General features: G+C 36.8%; 1 protein-coding gene across 1 annotated transcript; it reads left to right on the top strand.

Annotated features, from left to right (window-relative positions):
* Nucleotides 1-3,512: 3,512 nt before the first annotated feature.
* Nucleotides 3,513-15,126, top strand: LOC107715201 (alpha-2,8-sialyltransferase 8B-like). Its single transcript, XM_016521258.1, has 6 exons — nt 3,513-4,189; nt 7,586-7,642; nt 7,973-8,128; nt 8,256-8,513; nt 11,310-11,603; nt 14,670-15,126. The coding sequence occupies exons 1-6, from the start codon at nt 4,071-4,073 to the stop codon at nt 14,953-14,955; spliced, it is 1,170 nt and encodes a 389-aa protein (XP_016376744.1). The 5' UTR covers nt 3,513-4,070; the 3' UTR covers nt 14,956-15,126.
* Nucleotides 15,127-20,143: the final 5,017 nt, after the last annotated feature.

The raw sequence follows: 20,143 nt of genomic DNA, 5'->3' as shown, positions 1-20,143 counted from the left end.
AGACTGTAAGTAAGTTTTTTATATTTAAAGAGTTTTTATATTTTATATTTTTTATATTTAAAGCGAGTTTTTTGGGCAGTGTAGAGTAGCGCTTGTTGTTTGTCATTTCTCCGATCACAAATGCAGACATGGTTTTATGTTTACACGGCGCGATGCAACTCAACGCATAAAAAGATAAGTCATTATAATCCATAATTATGTCCCCACTGGATGCAACGAATGCCTCGTTTATAATGGGTTTTCATGTTTTTGAATCATCGCTCCGGCCTGACAGGACATCATCACAGTATGGTGAGGGGCGTAACATTTCCGTCACACACTTGAGGTATTCGGCCAATCCCAACGCACTGGATAGCTGGCCAATCACAGCACACCTCGCTTTTTTAGAACGATGAGCTTTGTAAAAATCAACGCGTTTCAGAAAGGCGGGGCATAGAGGAGAAACAATAATGTACAGTATGTGGAAAATAATGTGTTTTTTGAACCTTAAACCGCATAAACACATTTCATTACACCAAATACACAAAATAATGTTCTTTTTAGCAGCACCATATGACCCCTTTAAAGGTTATTCATGGAATCATAGGTGCCAATAAAGAACCTTTAAGATTTAAGCATTTTGGCCTAGATATTAAACGCACACACGTAAACAAAATGTTAATCAAAAGGTTTTCACAACCCATCATGCATACAGACTCCCTATAAAGCAATTGTGAGGACAAATTAAAAATATGGCAGAAAGATGACCCCCTTTTTCATTTCCTTACTCTTTTCTCCACGGACACCACAATTTCTAGGCCATCTCTGGCAGCACAAAGCACACGAATATATCAGAATGATTCAAATAAAATTCCTTCTGCTTCTTTCAGAAATTCACTATAGGGTTGTGGGCACAAAACACCACTTTTGTGAGCTCATTTGCAAATATTCTCAGAACCTTGACAAAGAAAGAAAATTACAGATCTTAAGCTGACAAAATAGCAAACGTTAGTTTAATGGCAAGATGAACTTGATGCAGGAATTCATAAATAATCATGAACAACCATCAGCTAATAGGTCGAATATAGGTGAAGTAGGACAATTTACTCTTGTATCATTGTATGTATTCTTCCATTTCTAAAAAGAGTATTAGGTTTATCCTCAATATGCATGATGGGATGACAGCAGTGTATGATGATATTTGAATAATAAAAATAGAATAAATGGAATAAAAATCCCAAAGTGTCCCACTTTACTGTTATATCAGTATTTCCTAATACAAACTTACATTTGCCTACACAAGCAGCATATTTTCATAAGCAGTGAGGATGTTAGACCTGACAAGAAACAGTGATATAAACAGTACATCTTTCACGGCGCGAGAAGCTTCTTCATTTGTAGGTTTAGAAATGATATGCCAGGATTGTTTCAGTGTATTCCTGAGCCTGGAAGACGGTGGAAACTGTCATCCACAATCTTCGTAAGTAACCTTTTGTCAGCTTTTTTTCTCCAGTTACATCTGATGGATGCACTCTTAAAAAGACAGCAAATTTTAATACCTCTCATAACATCTGGTGTTCTGAAACACTTGGTGAGTGATCATGATAACCAGTCAATCTTAGCTATAAAACAATTATGCTGCCTAATTGTTTTAGGTCTGTAGATCACTGAAACAACCTTCTCACAAATTAAAGTTTTACTACCTTTCAATTAAATCAGAGACGATCAGAATCAAAGATGAAAGGACTGTTGGCTGAAGCAGCAGCTGCTTTTGTCTGTGTGTGTGCGTTTGTAGTGGGGTTCAAATGACCAAATGTCCCTACAATGTAGGCAAAACCCCATTAGCACATTGACATTGTGACCTCCAGCAATTAAATTTGTTATAACCAGCTGTGACTGACAAGAAAATACTAACATACTGCACTTACTTTTTCTTCCATATAAATATAGGCTATGGCAAAATCCACCATATTTTTATGTAAGAGCTGGGGCAGTCATTTTTAACTTGAATGTGCAAGGTTTGTCGGCCGCTTCCTGTTATTTTAGCTGTACAAAATCAGTCTTGTAATGTGCTGTCAAATGAGCAAAATAAGACAATAAATAAATAAATAAAATAGTGTAGTGATGAAGCACAGCACACACAAGTCATTTTCAAACTAAGTAGCTTTCTGTTGGTCAGTGCAGCAAATCCGCGTGACCACCTGTAAAATGTTGCGAAATCTGCATGAGATATTTCTCGCCCTCACATGAAATTCCTAATTGTGTGGATTCCTATTGAAATTACTGCTTTTGTCCCACAAAAATCTGCGGTGTTCTGAAACACTTGGTGAGTGATCATGATAACCAGTCAATCTTAGCTATAAAACAATTATGCTGCCTAATTGTTTTAGGTCTGTAGATCACTGAAACAACCTTCTCACAAATTAAAGTTTTACTACCTTTCAATTAAATCAGAGACGATCAGAATCAAAGATGAAAGGACTGTTGGCTGAAGCAGCAGCTGCTTTTGTCTGTGTGTGTGCGTTTGTAGTGGGGTTCAAATGACCAAATGTCCCTACAATGTAGGCAAAACCCCATTAGCACATTGACATTGTGACCTCCAGCAATTAAATTTGTTATAACCAGCTGTGACTGACAAGAAAATACTAACATACTGCACTTACTTTTTCTTCCATATAAATATAGGCTATGGCAAAATCCACCATATTTTTATGTAAGAGCTGGGGCAGTCATTTTTAACTTGAATGTGCAAGGTTTGTCGGCCGCTTCCTGTTATTTTAGCTGTACAAAATCAGTCTTGTAATGTGCTGTCAAATTAGCAAAATAAGACAATAAATAAATAAATAAAATAGTGTAGTGATGAAGCACAGCACACACATAAGTCATTTTCAAACTAAGTAGCTTTCTGTTGGTGGGGGGGTAGCAAATCCGTGTAACCACCTGTAAAATGTTGCGAAATCTGCATGAGAAATTTTTCGCCCTCACATGAAATTCCTAATTGTGTGGATTTCTAGTGAAATTACTGCTTTTGTCCCACAAAAATCTGCATTCAGAATCAGCTGTTTTGATTAGTAGTAGGCCTAACTGTTATTATGCTTTATGCTGCTTGATTGCAAACTGGTAGGCTATTAATGTGAAAAAAACAGTTTTACTGTTACTGCACTCTGTTATTCTCCTAGTTATTTATAGAGTGGCTAATGAATCAAAGTCTTGCACATTTACAGGAAATAGAAATATTTTGCATTGTTCTGCAGCGTTGCGTAGCCCCGCCCACACGGAACTCTCAAGAGGTAAGGTTGATTGTGGAATTTGAGAAATATTGGATATCATATGACAAATCAAACTTTCCACAAAGAAAATTATGAAAAGCACAAAAACAGCACGAAAGTCGTGAAAATAAAAGGTGTTTTACGTTGTGCAGCACGAGAAAGCGCGCGGACGGAGGGAGCTGTTCTGATTGGCTGTGATTTGTGATTGATTATGTCGCGTCCTGCAGCTGTTAAACAGACAAATGCCTTTCCGCTGTAACCCTGTCGCGTAGCACCAGGTTAGGACAAGAATTTAGGATTAGAGGTTAGAAAAGACCATTAGCTCAATATACAAACAACAGAAGTCAATAGAAAGTCCTCACCGTAGAAAACCAAACGTTTGTGTCTGTGTCTTTGTCAAATAGAAACAAAGAGAGCAAGACGGAGAGGGGGAATCATATTTCATATTCAATTTCAAATCCACGCCTTCTGCCTATCTATACCAATTACGCGGCTTAACTGAATGCATAACATTCATATGTGAGTTTATGCACCTTGCAGGCAAAGTTTCAAGGGAACTGCCACCCACCAGAACAGATCTCCGAGTAGCGTTAGCGGCAGCAGTAGAAGAGAAGAAAGGACGTTCACGTTTGCCTCATCTCTACACTGCTTTCGTAAAGGTGGAAGAAGCTGATGGACGTGATATTTGCAGACAACTGTTCGTTAGAATGGTTCGGCTTTGTCGAGGAGACGGAGGAACGTTACATGTGTTGTCCTGCGTAAAGAAGCAGTGTGAAAGAAGAACAGATTTCTATTGCGCTTATAGTTCAACGCATCTGTAGAATGTCGCGTATCGGTCAAGTCATGTCTTTTGAATTCCGAATACTGATGTTTGGAATCGGGACAGCCCTGGTTATATTTGTGATTATAGCTGATATATCGGAAGTGGAGGAAGAAATCGCGTAAGTACATTCGATTAATGTACAATAAACAATATACGGATGAATATCACATTCTTGTCTGGTCTTCCTGTTTGTTTCGACGCGCAGTTGTACTCCATTTATGTTTATGTGGTGTTTATGTTTAGGACATTGTCCTCCGTGCTTTGATTGTCTCTAGAGAGACTTTGTAGAAGCCCAAACAATGGACAGTCCATTTAGGACTAGCCTGAGCTGCGTATTACATTGGCTCGTATTAATACCATGAATATACAGAAAATGCCTGAGAGCTGTACATTTTATTTACCTGATTATTTTGTGTATTTTTTTTTTCTATTACAAAATCAGTCTTGAACCGGAGCTGTGTTTTGGAAAATAACTGGTCTAGTTGGTTCAAGCTGGTCATTAGGTGGTCTAAGCTGTTCAACAGCTGTCTGACAAGCTACCATATTCCAAAAAGCCAGCCTGACCACTGAGGTTGATTTGTTGCTGTTCCAAGATGATTTACCACCTTACCAACTTAATGGCCACCTTGGACCAGCAAATGATTGGCTAGGACCAGCTAATAACCATTTTGGAGCAGCAAATAACCAGCTTAGACCTGCCACAATGTCTTAAAACACAGACTACATGTTAAACTGTGTTTTCCTGCAGGATTGGTTTGGTCTTTCATCAAACGGTAATACTGTGTCTAAGTCAAAAGAGGGAGACAATGTGTTGTCCCGAAGACTATTGTTTGCAAAGGCACAGCCTGTGTATGTGGGTAGTCTACTTCAGTTTGAGGGAACAGCTCACATGTTTGATATCATGATAGTTTGATGTAGTTGAATATAGTTCTGTAGAATCTGGCGGGTATACGGGATATTTTAAAGCTTTTAAAGTTAATCTTTTGTCCATTCAGAGTTAGTTACCAGCAGAGTGATAACACATTTTGTAGCCAATTTTGCTGAATATTGTGTAGACTCTGATGATTATTAATTCTTGGCTGGTCTCCAAAATGAGTCCTTCAGACTTTGCTGAGTGTGAAACCTTGTATGAGAGTCATGAGATAAATGCAGCTGACCCTGGTGCTCTGTAACGGATGACTGTTGGTTTGTGGTTTTGTTTTACTCTCGAGTGTGTTCTGTTTATGCCCATTCACGGCAAGTGAAAAGACAGTCTGATCTGTGGTTTGTAGCAGCTAGGGGATTACTGTTTGATTTGTGACTTTAAAGCTACAGCCTGGAGACAAAAATGAACGGGTTGCCTTTCCTCAGCTATAATTGAACCCTGTAGCAGAAATCCTCAAGCTTACATAATTTAGCTGTCTCGGCACATACACCTTAAAGCTCTTGAGTGAGAAGAATGTTTGTGTGTAGATGGATTAATTGTAGGAATAATTGCATGAATAAACAACACTCAAACACAAGTGTATGCTGCCAGGATGTGCATATAGTGCTTAATTTTTAAATGGATCATGCTTTGCATTGCCACATTTGACATTTTATGCAAAGTACTTGGCTTGTTTGCTCTATACCGTGAGATTGTATTTCATGTTTCTGCTGCACTGATTACAATTGATCAATTACGCAGGGTAAGGGAATATTTACTCCCTCATATTTGCTAACCCAAAATATCCCAGAGACAAAATATAATTTTAAAATTCCAATTTGGAAATTTCACACCTCATTTACTAGCTGTCAGAAGGCATTAGACGATGCTTATGATCTAATTCTTGCTTAAGTTATTGGTGAGGTTTATAATTTATTGCAATTTAGAATATAATTCTTTATCAAACAAAAGATCTAATGGGTATATCTCAGAGCAGTTATAAGCTGATTATATTATAACTGCTTATGAGATATACCAGAGCAGTTATAAGCAGTTATAATCTAATGGGTATATCTCAGAGCAGTTATAAGCGCTTTGAAGCAACACCACCATTAAATCTGCATAATTTTCTCCCCAGAATTTTAAGAGATCTGTGCTCTGTCTGCTTAATAATGCACGTAGCCATGACTTTGGGGGAGACATGGAGAACATTACAGTGAGTGGTAGACAAATAGGACTGATTTGCTCAAAGAGAAAATGCTATCCTGTCCTAACTGCTTCGAAGGGGCACCCAGCAGGTAGAGGTAGTGTGAACAGCATGATGTCAGTTACCTACAGTGTTGGGGAGTAACTAGTTACATGTAATGGAATTACGTAATTTAATTACTAAATAAATGTAACTGTAATCTATTACTATTCTGATGCCTTTGATTGGTTCTCGTTTTAATTTTCAGCGCACTAAGTCTCCCACTTACATCAATCCACATTGCCGCTGAAAGCTTTAGGCTACAAACTGTCCGAGTTGCTACCATGGCGAGTGATTAAAAAATTGTTCCAGTGTTTTAAAAGTGCATTCCAGTGCTGTGCTTTAAAATTAAATTATATATAATATATATAAATATAATCTTAATTCAAGTGTTGAAGGATTTTGAAAGTCTGACAGTAATCAGTGTTGAGTGTTGAGTACTAACTGGTTAATCCTGCCTGCATGCTTAAAATATTTGAAAATGATTAACAGTTAAAAACATTCATTAGAAATTTAGAAAAGTAATCAAAAAGTTATCAAATGTAATCAGTTACATTACTTTAATAAAGTAATTGAAATAGTTACACTACTTATTACATTTTAAATAACTTGTAATCTATAACCTATTACATTTGCAAAGTAACCTTCCCAACACTGGTTACCTTTTATCCTTGCCGTTATGTTTGATAGGAATAGTTCACCAAAAAATGAAAAATTGCTCACCCACAGGCCATCCAAGATGTATGTGCGTTTGTTTCTTCATCAAAACAGATTTAGAGAAATTTAGCATTGCATCACATGCTCACCAATGGATCCTCTGCAGTGAATGGGTGCCGTCAGAATGAGAGTCCAAACTGCTGATAAAAACATCACAAAAATCCACAAGTAATCAATTTGACTACATTCCATCAGTTAACATCTTGTTATGTGAAAAGCTGTATGTTTGAAATAAATGTATCACATGGTGAGCAAGTGATGTAATGCTAAATTTCTCCAAATCTGTTCTGATGAAGAAACAAACTCCTCTACATCTTGGATGCCATGAGGGTGAGAACATTTTCAGCCACTGTTCCTTTAAGGTGATTCCTCCAGGTTTTAGTATTATATTCTAACACTTTATTTTTTATCAAATGATTAATCCATAATAACAAGGGTAAAACACGCTAGCCATAACCTTGGGTTTGTACCATCAAAATATTCTAAAGAGTTTAAAAGTGGAGTGGCTTATATTAAAGTCCTAAATAAACATCATCATTATAATTCAAATTCTAATTGCCTTTGCCTCAATTATCTACTCGGAGAGCATTATTAATGGTCAAATTACAGGATAATGATGATGAATATTTTATGCCTTCTGCTCTTAGGAACATTGAGGATTCACAGAAGTTTCACTTAAAAAGCTTTGTCCTTCAGTCCAACAGGTTTGTAATCTGATTTGTTATATCACTTATGATTTATGGTGTTTTCCTGAGAAAATATCATTGATGCTTACAACCACATAAGTCTTTAAATGTATTCTATTTTCTGTTTGTTTACATGCTAATTATTTAAACCTACTTAAAATGTTTTGTTTTTTTTGTTTTTTTTTCATATTACTGATTTATCAGGGTTTCACGAATTCATTACAGGGTTTACCAAAACATAGCTGTCAGTATTTTGAGCTGACAGATGTTATGCTGTTTATTTGTAGCCGTGTCTAATAGTGAAGTGTGGTAGACATGCACATAAACATGTTTTTTTTTCTCCATCAGAAATTCAGTCTTGAATGCTGCTCCTACTTCACTAGTCACCTATAGAAAAAGCAAAGTCTCTTCTTCTCCAATTCCACTGCCATGCATAAAGAGCAAAACCAGCAATTCATCCTCACCTGAATGGACTTTCAACAGAACCTTGTCTAACCTCATCAGGTACGGCTTGAATTTTTTCAAATGCACAGTATGGCATTTCTAAAGAATGCGGTTCCCTGTTAATACTCTATATTTTTTATCCCTTAGCATTCATAAAGTATGTTATTATTTTAAATTTTTCTTCCAGGAAAAACATTTTGAGGTTCCTGGATGCTGAGAGGGACATCTCAATTCTTAAGAGCACCTTCAAACCCGGGGATGTAATTCATTATATATTTGATCGCCAGAGCACCACAAACATCTCTGAGAACCTGTACCACCTTTTGCCGACGGTGTCTCCAATGAAGAACCAGCATTACAAACAATGTGCCATCGTAGGGAACTCTGGGATATTACTGAATAGCAGCTGCGGCAGAGAGATTGATTCACATGACTTTGTCATTAGGTACACTTCTTTTCTTCTGTCTCGTGGCGTAGCATTCAACAGTTTGTGCTCTGTTGATGTAACCTTAGCCAGCTCTCATCCTGAATCAAACAATAAATCCCATCAAACAATCAATCTTCCTAAACTAGCTTTAAAGAATAGTCCTAACACTAGCAGTGGAGAACTTTTTTTTCTCTAAAAGAAATAATTCTGTCTCCTATTTGGACTTTTTTTTCTTTTTGATCCTTAGTACCTGATTTATTTAAGTGATAACCGTAAAACACGGTTTGTGCCTCAGTGTAAAAAAAAAAAAAGGTAATTGGGACTTTGCCTTGCAATTGCCACTATTTCTCATAAATTGTTTTTTATTTCTTGTAACTGTGACTTTATATCTCACAGTGTGACTTTTTATTTCTTATTTTAAACCTGCACAATTAGCTTTTCATTTTTTTTTTTCTGAGGTGGAAGCACATTTTCATGAATAACAGGCTGCAAAAACCTCAGATACAGAGGTTTCATCATGAGTGTAATACCTCAGATCGGCACGTTTGCAAGGCTGATGTTAATTTATTATGAAGTTAATTGGCACATTTTTTATTTAATTGTTCGTGCTGTTTGTATCTTCTGCAGCCGGGTATTCTCATTCTCTACAACTTTAAACTTGCTTAAAAAAGGGTTGGATTTCAAACAAATTATGATCAGTATGTGACACAATGCACTTTTGAAATAGCTGTCAGTACATCCAGGCTTGACTCGTACTGTCGGAAGGCTTTCAGAACTGAAGGGTGATAATAACATACTGCAATTAGTGACCAGCTGAGCCAATATGACATTTGTATAAGTCATTCTAAGCCACATCCCTGGAAACATAATTAGGCGGTCTTCTAAAAGTGACTAAAGTTCACTTGCCTGTAAAATGCTCTGCGTACAGCCTAAAGCTGTTTGCTTGGAAAAAAACATGTACAGCAGTGTGCTTTATGTGACACACTTGTGTAATACTGTGATATTCCCAATCCTAAATGAGTCTTTATCAGCCTAGCTGTGCTTTTAGGACATTAATGTCATTCAGCTCCAGTCCAGGGACATACAGAGCCTCAAAGATTTAAGTAATGGAGGAACTTAAATCCCTCCTGTGCGTTTGGCATGGCTGTTCTGCTGGGCAAGGACAACACTGTGTGGGAGTGTGACCATGACAGCTAAGCCTCAGCAGTCGGCATGGTGCCAGTGTTGAAAGGTTTTCCAGGTATTGTGGCAAGATGATAATGCCAACACTGTGCTCAGTATTTGCTTTAAAGTCACCTCTGTGTGTCTTTATGGATTTTTTAAAGTTAAATGATGGTATGAGCTTTAAAAGGCACTTGCAGGAGCATTCTGCATGTGAGAAGATAATGCGTACTGTATTATTAATGCTGTAGTTTATACAAAGATAAATTACTTGCTTTAAAATGAAGCAAATCTGGAGTGAAGGTCTTTTGCTCACTCTTACTTTTTTGCTCTTTATAGGTCACATTGTGTCACTCTTGATGCTCAATAGTCTGGCAGGGCTTTTCAATCTGCCACAGACCCCCAAATATGATCATCCTAATGTGAGGGACCCCCCCCATCCTAAAATTTAAATGGTAGCTATACAGTAGCCTATTTCATGTAAAGACCCAATTTATTCTTTTAAATATTTTCCTGCATATTTTACACATTTATAATTTTTCAATGTTTTATTACTTTTTTCTTCTCAGCACTGTACTATATATAGATTTTGTAATTTAATTAAATGTATACATTTTATCAATCTTGTTTGTTATTTGTTTATTTTTCTCTAAACTTTTCCATGGACCTCTGAGGATCCCCAGACCCCAGTTAAACGTACTTTCATGAAGTGTGCAGGCCTTCTGTCAACATGCAGTCCAGTTGACACACGTTTTTGCATTGATCTAGAGTTAACAAACACATGAAGAGAGAGTTATTTTCAAAGGTCTGTTCCATTAAATCGAATGTGTTATTACTCAATCAATGTGCTGTAAATATTACCTTTAAATTACTTGCTGAAAAACACGTCAAATTGTTGCTTCGTTGTGGCAGTAATTGACCTGAAATAGTATTTTTTTCCACAGATTTTTATAGTCTTCATTAAAGCATTATAAGCCATGAACCAAATCGACCAGCTCTGAGGTGAATATTACAAACTACTGATTTTCAAATACTTTTTTGCTTCAAATACAAGACCGTGTGCTTAATGGGTTTAATGAGGGAAAGAACTACAATCCCATGAAGCATTACAAATGACAGTCAAATTAAAAATGAAGAAATGTATAATACATAAAAAAGTGTAAAGACAAATATTGTCTGCAAGGTTGTTAATCCATGATGGATATATACAAACTTGCAGACAATAGGTTTGTCTTTAAAGGATTTTTAAGTTATCATTAAAAAAAAAAAAAGTCCCATATGGAGAAAACGAGTGGTATTTTTACTTCCAGAACCCAGATGTTGCACGCTATAGGAAAACTAACTGTGAAGGAAGTCTGTTTAGTCTAATGTTCTATTGCACCCCTTTTGGCAACAGCGAAAATGTAACACTTATTTGAAGGTTCTACATTGACACATTTGTGTAGAGTATGTTATGTGTGTAATGTAGTCTCTTTGAAGCAGGCATGCAGAGTGGAATAAACTTCAGATGTGTTGATAGCTTGTTACTAGCTTGATGAGGAAAACTAAGGCTTGACCATATGTATGCACACAGGCATTTACATATACAATATATAAAGGAACTAACTTGAGATTATATCAAGACCTAACCATGTGAGTCTGTGTGTTTCCAAGGTGTAACCTGGCTCCAGTGGAGGAGTATGCAACTGATGTGGGCCTGCGCACCAGTCTGGTGACTATGAACCCTTCTGTGGTGCAGCGTGCTTTTCAGGACCTGAACAGTGAGGAGTGGGTGCAGCGCTTTGTCCACAGGCTGCAGAGCCTCAGCGGGAGTGTGCTGTGGATCCCTGCCTTCATGGCTAAAGGAGGAGAGGAGCGAGTGGAGTGGGCCATCCGCCTAATTCTTCTGCATACTGTGAACGTCCGCACCGCCTTCCCCTCCCTGCGTCTGCTCCATGCTGTCAGAGGGTACGTGCCCGTGCATTTAAGCCTATACTCAACACCAATTCACGCTGAAGCAGGTCTATCAAGCCTCTAGCTAGTTCAGGCATCAATATGTTCACATCCTACCCCGCGACCACAGCATAGGACTGTTCCTGTAAATGGATTGAGGCCCACACTAAGTGCACACTGGCATCTATATATCTGTATTTTTTTAGAGAAGGTCTTTGTTAGTTCGCTCAATGAATTCAATCCCCTCTGGGCTCAGTTGTAGTCGGTTGTCTTTAAATAGCGCAACCTTTGCCTCTTTCATTGACCTCTGCATATTTTAAGTCTGCCGTTCAGCCCTCCCTCAGAGCAGAGTATCTGGAACCTACCATCCTTACAATGCAACTAGCTGAGGATGGCTTTTCTTAGATCCATCTGTATAACATGGCTTGCCACGGCCAGAATAAAGGTCAAGCAAGAGACAGCTGTTCAATGAATGATGTTTTGATGAAAATATTCCAATTGCAATATGTTGTAGTTGTTCAAATGATAAAAAAGTACATTTGTATAGGAATAGCTCATCTAAAAATTACATCATCTGCATACACTCATTTGGAAATGAACAGAAATTCAGTGTAGATCCTAATTTTTTTTTTCAGATTGCTAGTAATTTTCAGAAATTACAAAGAAACAGTATAGCACATTGAATTAAAACATGAAATTTTGAAGTAGAAAAACAGAAATAGTATTTTCTTGTCAAACGTACTTCAGGAATCTTTCATTTACAACAAAAGTCTGTGTAGTTTAAATGAACAAATTTTCAAAAGTCATTAAATACATTTAGATGGTGCATCTAAACCCATTTTTAAAATCTAAAAAAAATTATTTATGCCTATTTTCAGTAGCCGCATGAAAATGTATTTGTTCTTGTTAAATCATCAGTGTTACAGCAAAAGAAACTACATTTTATGTGTTTTCAGTGTAGGTTTGCAGTCTGTATTGAATGCTACAATAGAAAGACTGTGGAATAAGGGCAAGAAGCATCTTTTTGAGTTGAGTCTATTGAGTTGTCCTTGTGGGATGCAAAACAATGATTCTTATGAGCTGGTTCTTTTAATAAATAATTCACAAAGATAGCTTAGGTTACTAGTTTGAATAGGTCTGAATCAGTGCCCACTATAATTTATAGCATTAGCAGAGAGAATATTTACTTGATACAATACTGTTCAATAAAGATAGAGAGAGATTTATCAGTTTCCACAAAAATATTGAGCAGGACACCAGTTTTAAACATTGATCATGAGAAATATGTCTTGAGCATCAAATCAGAATATTAGAAAGATTTCTGAAGTATCATGTGACACTGAAAACTGGAGTAATGGCTGCTTTGCCATTACAGGAATACATTATAGGTTCAAATATTATGAAATAGAAAACTTATTAACTGTAATATTTCACATTATTAGAGTTTTACTTAATTCCCAAATGAATCAGAATAAAGAAATCTGTACTCAGCCATACAAAGTCCAGAGGTAGCTTTAAGTTATGGGATCCCCTTTGTTATCTGAAACTCCTTTCTTCCAGGCCCCCCTTTTCCCTCAACCGTTCTGAATGAATGACACCTCTCGGATACACAGAGAGAGCCCTATTGTGAGGGCTATTCAGGGGTGAGTGGACTGGAGAGGGTTCAGTGCATCTTAATGGACATTGTTCAATTGTCTGATCTCCTCCTTTTAAACGTGGAAGAGCTGCACAGCCATCAGGTTTTGGATGTGGGCGAGTTTAGCATGAGAATATTTTAAAAAGCAGATCTAGCCTAAATTCAGCAGCTGAGCTCAGGCTCCTTTTTAGTAACCTTAGCTGTTAACACAGGATTTTATAATCCCCTGTTACATTTGGACTGGCACTTTTTTAAAACCGTATACACGTACTGTTCAAGTTTTCTTCGTTTAAAAAAAAAAAAAAAAATCAATATTTTTTATTCAGTAAAGACACATTCAATTGATAAAGTGGCAGGAAATACATTTATAATGTTACAAAAGTTTTTAATTTAATGCTGTTCTTTTGAACTTTCATCAAAACTATTCATAGAAAAGTCCTACAAAAGTATCAGTTTCCACAAAACTCTTAAGCGGCACAACTGTTTATTATAAATAATGGGAATAAATGTTTTTAGAGCACCAAATCAGCATATTAGCATGATTTCTGAAGTACCATGTGACACTGAAGACTGGACTAATGGCTCCTAAAAATTCCATCCAAATTCCATCACGGGAATAAATAGCATTTTATAAAACGGATAGTTCCGGTCCTTGATTCTGATTGGTTGAGCTAAGTTCGAAGCTGTTGTAAATTACTCTACAAACATACACCTTTGTTTACATTTGTGTGTTGCTCAGCAACCACTTTGTTGGAACCACAACCGTTTGAGGAACTACATTGTTTAGCGGAAGACTAATGTTTTTATTAATATCATTACACTTTATTTGCTCTGTTTTATTTTGTGAAACCTTACTACTTATATAGAATAACCGTTTTACAAAAGCAATAAGCCCCGTGAAGCCGTGGTTTACAGTGAATTTATAACAGCTAAGCGGCGTTCTTAGGCACGACGCTTATTGCTTTATTAAAATGCAGTGCTCCTGTGGCTCAGTGGTAGAGTATTGCGTTAGCAGCGCAAAAGGTTGTGGGTTCGATTCCCAGGGAACACGCATACTGGTAAAAAATGTATAGCCTGAATGCACTGTAAGTCGCTTTGGATAAAAGTGTCTGCTAAATGCATAAATAATAATAATTATAAATTATAAAATAAAATGTATATAGTAATATTTCAAAATACTGCAGTTTGTACTTTTTTTTTTTTTTTTGATCAAATAAATACAGCCTTGGTGAGCATAAGTCTTCTTTCAAAAACCTAAATTCTTACCGATCTCAAACGTTTGAACAGTAATGTCTGATTTTCTGTTTTTGAAGATTTTATGTAATTGATATAGAACAGTATAAATATAAATATAAAACCGTATAGATCATACTAATTTTAAGAAAGTATGCGCTTGAGTATAGTAAATTATGGTCTTATGTTTGTAATCATTGATTTTCTTTCAGGTACTGGCTGACCAATCATGTCCAGATCAAAAGACCCACCACCGGACTCCTGATGTACACCATGGCTACGCGCTTTTGTGACGAGATCCACTTGTATGGCTTCTGGCCTTTCGCTCATGATCCTGATGGCAAATCGGTCAAGTACCACTACTACGACACGCTAACTTACCACTACACATCTGGTGCCAGTCCGCACACAATGCCTTTGGAATTTCGAACTTTAAGTGCTCTTCACAGACAGGGGGCGCTGCGGCTGCACACGGGACCATGTCAACTTCCAACATGAGCTTTTGCAGCCTCATTCCAAATGGTTTCATACACTGGACCTTATACATGCAGAGAGAAAGAAATGCTGTGAAAAATATGGATTACCCTGAATATTTCAGGTAAATCTCTGACCAAATGTGAGACTGCAATATATGAACGGTGGGGGATTTTTTTCTTTTAGATTTCTTTCTTTTGAAGCGTTCAACCTTAAGAAGGTCTTTAATCTCTAATTAAGGCTATTTTATAAAAAAAAGTCTCTTGCCATTGTTTTATTTGTTCAGATTCCATGTTTTTTTTAACATGATTCATAGGGTGCTTTCACACTAGCACTTTTGGTGCGCACACGGGTTCGATTGACGTCAAGAGTTCGGTTCGTTTGGATGATATGAACGCTGTCTTCCGAACTCGGGTGCGCACCTGCGAACCGTACCAGAGTCCGCTTAAAAAGGGTGGTCTGGGGTGTACGGTTCATGTGAACTCCGGTACGGTTCGCTGCTGATGTGAACGCAATCGTACCAAATCGCGGAAGTGAACCGCTATTAATGACGTATTATTTGATTAAAATGTGTTTGTGTGCGTTTCACTCACTTTCCTGACGAGCGTGACTGATGCGCTGCAAACAGAGAGCTGTATATCTAATTTCTGTTCGCCTTCAGCGTTCTTTAGAGCATTTGCAGTACATTCGTAAGGCAGACTTAAGTGCCGTTAAGTACCGAAGCCTTGTAAACAAATCGAACAGTTCAAAAATTTAAATATATAAAAGTGCAGAGAGCAATGTTATGCATTTACTGCCTTCTCCTGCGCCGTCGTTACTAAGCAACGGGGTAAACAGCTGCTGGCTTGATGACGCAAACGAACCGTGGTTCGGACCCAAATAAAATAATATGAACGCAGTCCAGCGGGTGCAGGGGGAGGGGCGAGCAATCGAACTCGGGTTCGGACCAGGCAAGCGAACCAAGTGTGAAAGCACCTTTATGTGTCTTATTTGTTCAGATTTTGTTTTATGCCATATTTGGCCACAAGGTGGAAGCATTTCTGAGAAGATAAAATGAGATAAAATTAGTCCTAGCTTTTTGGGACAGTTTGTGTTTAAAAAAGAAAGGCTAAATTAAGAATGTCATTTATTTGTTGCCTTTACAGTCTATGTGTCTGTTGAGCCCACAGACAGCATGACTGAATGTAGGACTGTTGTGTCACTTGTTAAATTTAACATGGTACAATTTAGACTTAATTAACATTTTAAATGGTTTAAAGGGGTTTTACCACTACATTGCTAGATAAATTCTTCTAGACGATACGTTGGACAATAATTTAGTGCCTCAAGTGGGAGATGATGTTATGTTGCATCATGTGACACTTGATAAAGTTGCCTTAGAAAGACAGTGAGTAAGTGTTGTGACCATTAGCAAGCGTTAAAAACTTTTGCATTGATGTGCAGTAATACTTGTGGAACTTGTGCACTGCAACCGTCTGAACACACTGGTGTAGTTGAACATGTTTGCAGTGAGGCAGCTATCAGAGCGTGTGCAGCCCCATGCTGAGATACTGTAGCCAAATCCAGTTCACACACAGCTGTTCACACACTCTTGTGTACTCAAGGATGGTCAACCGTGAAGAGATGTTCAGTGCGTAAACTGTGGAATTTGTTAAAGCCACATGTGCTTCTGTATCTAAGGAGGGTTCTTCGGGGTGGGGGGGAGTTTTGGAATTCTTTTGTATGTGACATATTACACGTTTAAGTGAATGTATTTGTGATAACTTAAAAGTAAAAAACATACTGCTGTACTCATCTGCCCAGTGTGATAGAAGGGTCAATGACATGACATAATGTTTTTTTTTTTCCCTTTCAATTTATTCATGCACACACTACCATTCAAAAGTTTGAGGTCAGTAAGATTTTAAAAAAATGTTTTTCAAAGTCTCTTATGCTTCCCGATGCTGCATTTAAATAAAAATAAATAAATAAACAGTAAAAGTAAAATTGTAAAATACTACTACAATTTCAATTAATTGTTCTATTTTAATATATGCTAAAATGTAATTTTTCCAGGATTTTTTAAATATAAAGTTCAAAAGAAATGTGCAGTAATACTTGTGGAACTTGTGCACTGCAACCGTCTGAACACACTGGTGTAGTTGAACATGTTTGCAGTGAGGCAGCTATCAGAGCGTGTGCAGCCCCATGCTGAGATACTGTAGCCAAATCCAGTTCACACACAGCTGTTCACACACTCTTGTGTACTCAAGGATGGTCAACCGTGAAGAGATGTTCAGTGCGTAAACTGTGGAATTTGTTAAAGCCACATGTGTTTCTGTATCTAAGGAGGGTTCTTCGGGGTGGGGGGGAGTTTTGGAATTCTTTTGTATGTGACATATTACACGTTTAAGTGAATGTATTTGTGATAACTTAAAAGTAAAAAACATACTGCTGTACTCATCTGCCCAGTGTGATAGAAGGGTCAATGACATGACATAATGTTTTTTTTTTCCCTTTCAATTTATTCATGCACACACTACCATTCAAAAGTTTGAGGTCAGTAAGATTTTTAAAAAATGTTTTTCAAAGTCTCTTATGCTTCCCGATGCTGCATTTAAATAAAAATAAATAAAAAAACAGTAAAAGTAAAATTGTAAAATACTACTACAATTTCAATTAATTGTTCTATTTTAATATATGCTAAAATGTAATTTTTCCAGGATTTTTTAAATATAAAGTTCAAAAGAACAGCATTTAATTAAAATACATATTTTGTAACATATTTTTTACTCTCACTTTTGATCAATTTCATGCATCCATTATTTTGACATCTTTTTCCCCCCAAAAAATTGGAATGGTAGTGCACATTGACTTTTTTGAAATTTTAATATTTTCAGCGGCCATTAAGTAAAAAATGTCAGGGCGATGCAGAAATGATATCCTATCATAACAATGAAAAACAACCTTTCTTAGAAAAACTATTTTGCAGAGTTACTTCATTGGTTATATATATATATATATAAAAAGGATAAAAAGTCATGTCATCTGAAAAAAACAAAAATAATTACCTTTATAAACATTTACATTTCTTTAATTTCAATGTGAATGTGTTTAAGATGCAAGGGAAAAAATATTACTTAATTTTTTAATGGTTATAAATAAATCTATTGAAAATAGATCTTTAAAATAGACTATATATTTGCCCTCCTCCACCAAGAAAAAAGAAAACAAGTTTTTCCAAAAATAGCTGAGTGACAAATTTAATTACATTTGCTTTGAGGTCTAATAAAAGGACGGTTTCCTAGTTGTTTGCTAGTGGTTTTCTGGAGGCAGTTAATCACAATTAGAGAAATGTTTGAAATATTTTTCTGCATAAACACCAGCCCAGTGAGGAGCTCCTCGTGTGGATTGAACCATGTGATCTGTCGTGTTTTTAACATGGCGCATTCGCTGCACTACATATTGCTCTTATTATGTCTCCAGTTAAGTTAAAAATAGATAATTGTCTCGTCACAGACGTCAGCAGGCCATCAGTCATAATGAATGCATTTATCCGTAAAAGCACCCGTGTTTTGAAAAAAATAGAAACGGTCTGTAACCAATATGACTAAACTTAGTTACGCCGCAATTGACTGCGGGTCACAGCTTGGAGGATGTTCAGAAGAGATGCCCATGTTTCCTGCTTTTAGGATGTGTTAATGATTACCACAGTGTCTGGTTTTTGAGGAGAAAGGGGGGATCCTTTTGTTTCTGTTTTTACTGAATGACCTGTGTGGTTAGGGACCCTATTAACTTCACACCCAAAATAGCCCAGATGTTTGTGGAGATGAGAGCTGCTGATTCTACACAACCGTGACGGGTTGTGTAGAATCCTTGTTGTTCTTTCGGTCTAAATGCATATTTTAAGTTGGACGCTGGATCTCTGAACTAAGGCAACTTACAAGAAAGTCGTGCAGGTAATAAAGTGTTATATTTTAAAGGAATGGTTCACCCAAAAATGAACATTTTGATGCAAATTTACTCACCCCCAGGCCATTCAAGATGTAGATGAGTTTGTTTGTTCATCAGAACAGATCTGGAGAAATTTAACATTACGCCACTTGCTCACCAATGGATCCACTGCAGTGAATGGGTGCCGTCAGAATGAGAGTCCAAACAGCTGATAAAAACATCACAATGATCCACAAGCAATCCGTATTTTGGCCACAAGCAATGGCTTAATCACTTCACAAGACGTTAATTGATGAACTGCAGTCGTGTGGATTATTCTGATGTTTTTATCAGCTGTTTGATTCTGACGGCACCCATTCACTGCAGAGGATCCATTGGTGAACATCTGATGTAATCCTAAATTTCTTCAAATCTGTTCCAATTAAGAAACCAACTCATCAAAATCTTAGATGGCCTGAGGGCAAGAACATTTGCAGCAAATGTTCATTTTTAGGTAAACTATTCCTTTAATAAAGTGTTTTCATTTTTAGGTAAACTATTCCTTTAATAAAGTGTTTTAGACTTTAAATAAAAAGAGAAATGGGAACTGAGAAAACGGGAGATGCCACAAAATGAATCCAGTCTGGGAAAAGTGAAATTGTTTATGATCTCTGAGCCACATAACAGCGTTTTAGCCTATATTTTCTGAGAAACATGTGGCGTGATGTCTTGACAGGCAAATTTCTAGAACTGTGGCATGTTTTAAAGGCTTATGGGTGACCAACGGGTGAGTAGCTGTAGCCACAGAATGACTCAGTTCAGCGAAAGTTTGTTTTAAAAGACATTATCAAAAGACATTTTTTAAAATTATTTTTTAAAAAGCCCTTTATGTCAGGCAAAAAGAGAATTTACAATATTCTCTGTGGTGCTTCACAAGTTATTTTAGAGGGGAACAGCCACAAAGTATTGAAGGCTCATTTAACACCAAAGTTCCACATAAAACTTCAAATGGATTTTTAAAGCCAGAATTGTTTTGTGGAACAAAATGTGTCTGCCTTCTGCAATTAATGAAGTGACATTTTAGTGAACCTTACTCTCTCAAACTCTCAGTAAGAAACTCTCTACAAAAAAAAAACATGATAATGTTATAACTCAAAGTAATAATTAATAAAACTAAGAGGGCTATCAACATGGATACATTTTAGGTGCACTTCAAGAAAAAAGGCACAAAGTTGTCACTGTGGCTGAAAGGTACATCTTTGTACCTTATTTGCATATTAGTACTACGTAATTTTGAAAC

This window comes from Sinocyclocheilus rhinocerous, unplaced genomic scaffold (genome assembly GCF_001515625.1).
Source record: "Sinocyclocheilus rhinocerous isolate Xijiao unplaced genomic scaffold, SAMN03320098_v1.1 scaffold659, whole genome shotgun sequence".
NCBI classification, from domain to species: domain Eukaryota; kingdom Metazoa; phylum Chordata; class Actinopteri; order Cypriniformes; family Cyprinidae; genus Sinocyclocheilus; species Sinocyclocheilus rhinocerous.
Note: the sequence above shows the minus strand (reverse complement) of the source record. Positions and strands in the feature narration are given on the sequence as shown.

Excerpts from the sequence above, each read along its gene's own strand:
- LOC107715201 (XM_016521258.1), top strand. The coding sequence starts at position 4,071 with ATGTCGCGTATCGGTCAAGTCATGTCTTTTGAATTCCGAATACTGATG. Across the intron at positions 7,643-7,972 it reads TTTGTCCTTCAGTCCAACAG|AAATTCAGTCTTGAATGCTG; the intron begins GTTTGTAATCTG and ends TTTCTCCATCAG. Across the intron at positions 8,129-8,255 it reads ACCTTGTCTAACCTCATCAG|GAAAAACATTTTGAGGTTCC; the intron begins GTACGGCTTGAA and ends TTTTTCTTCCAG.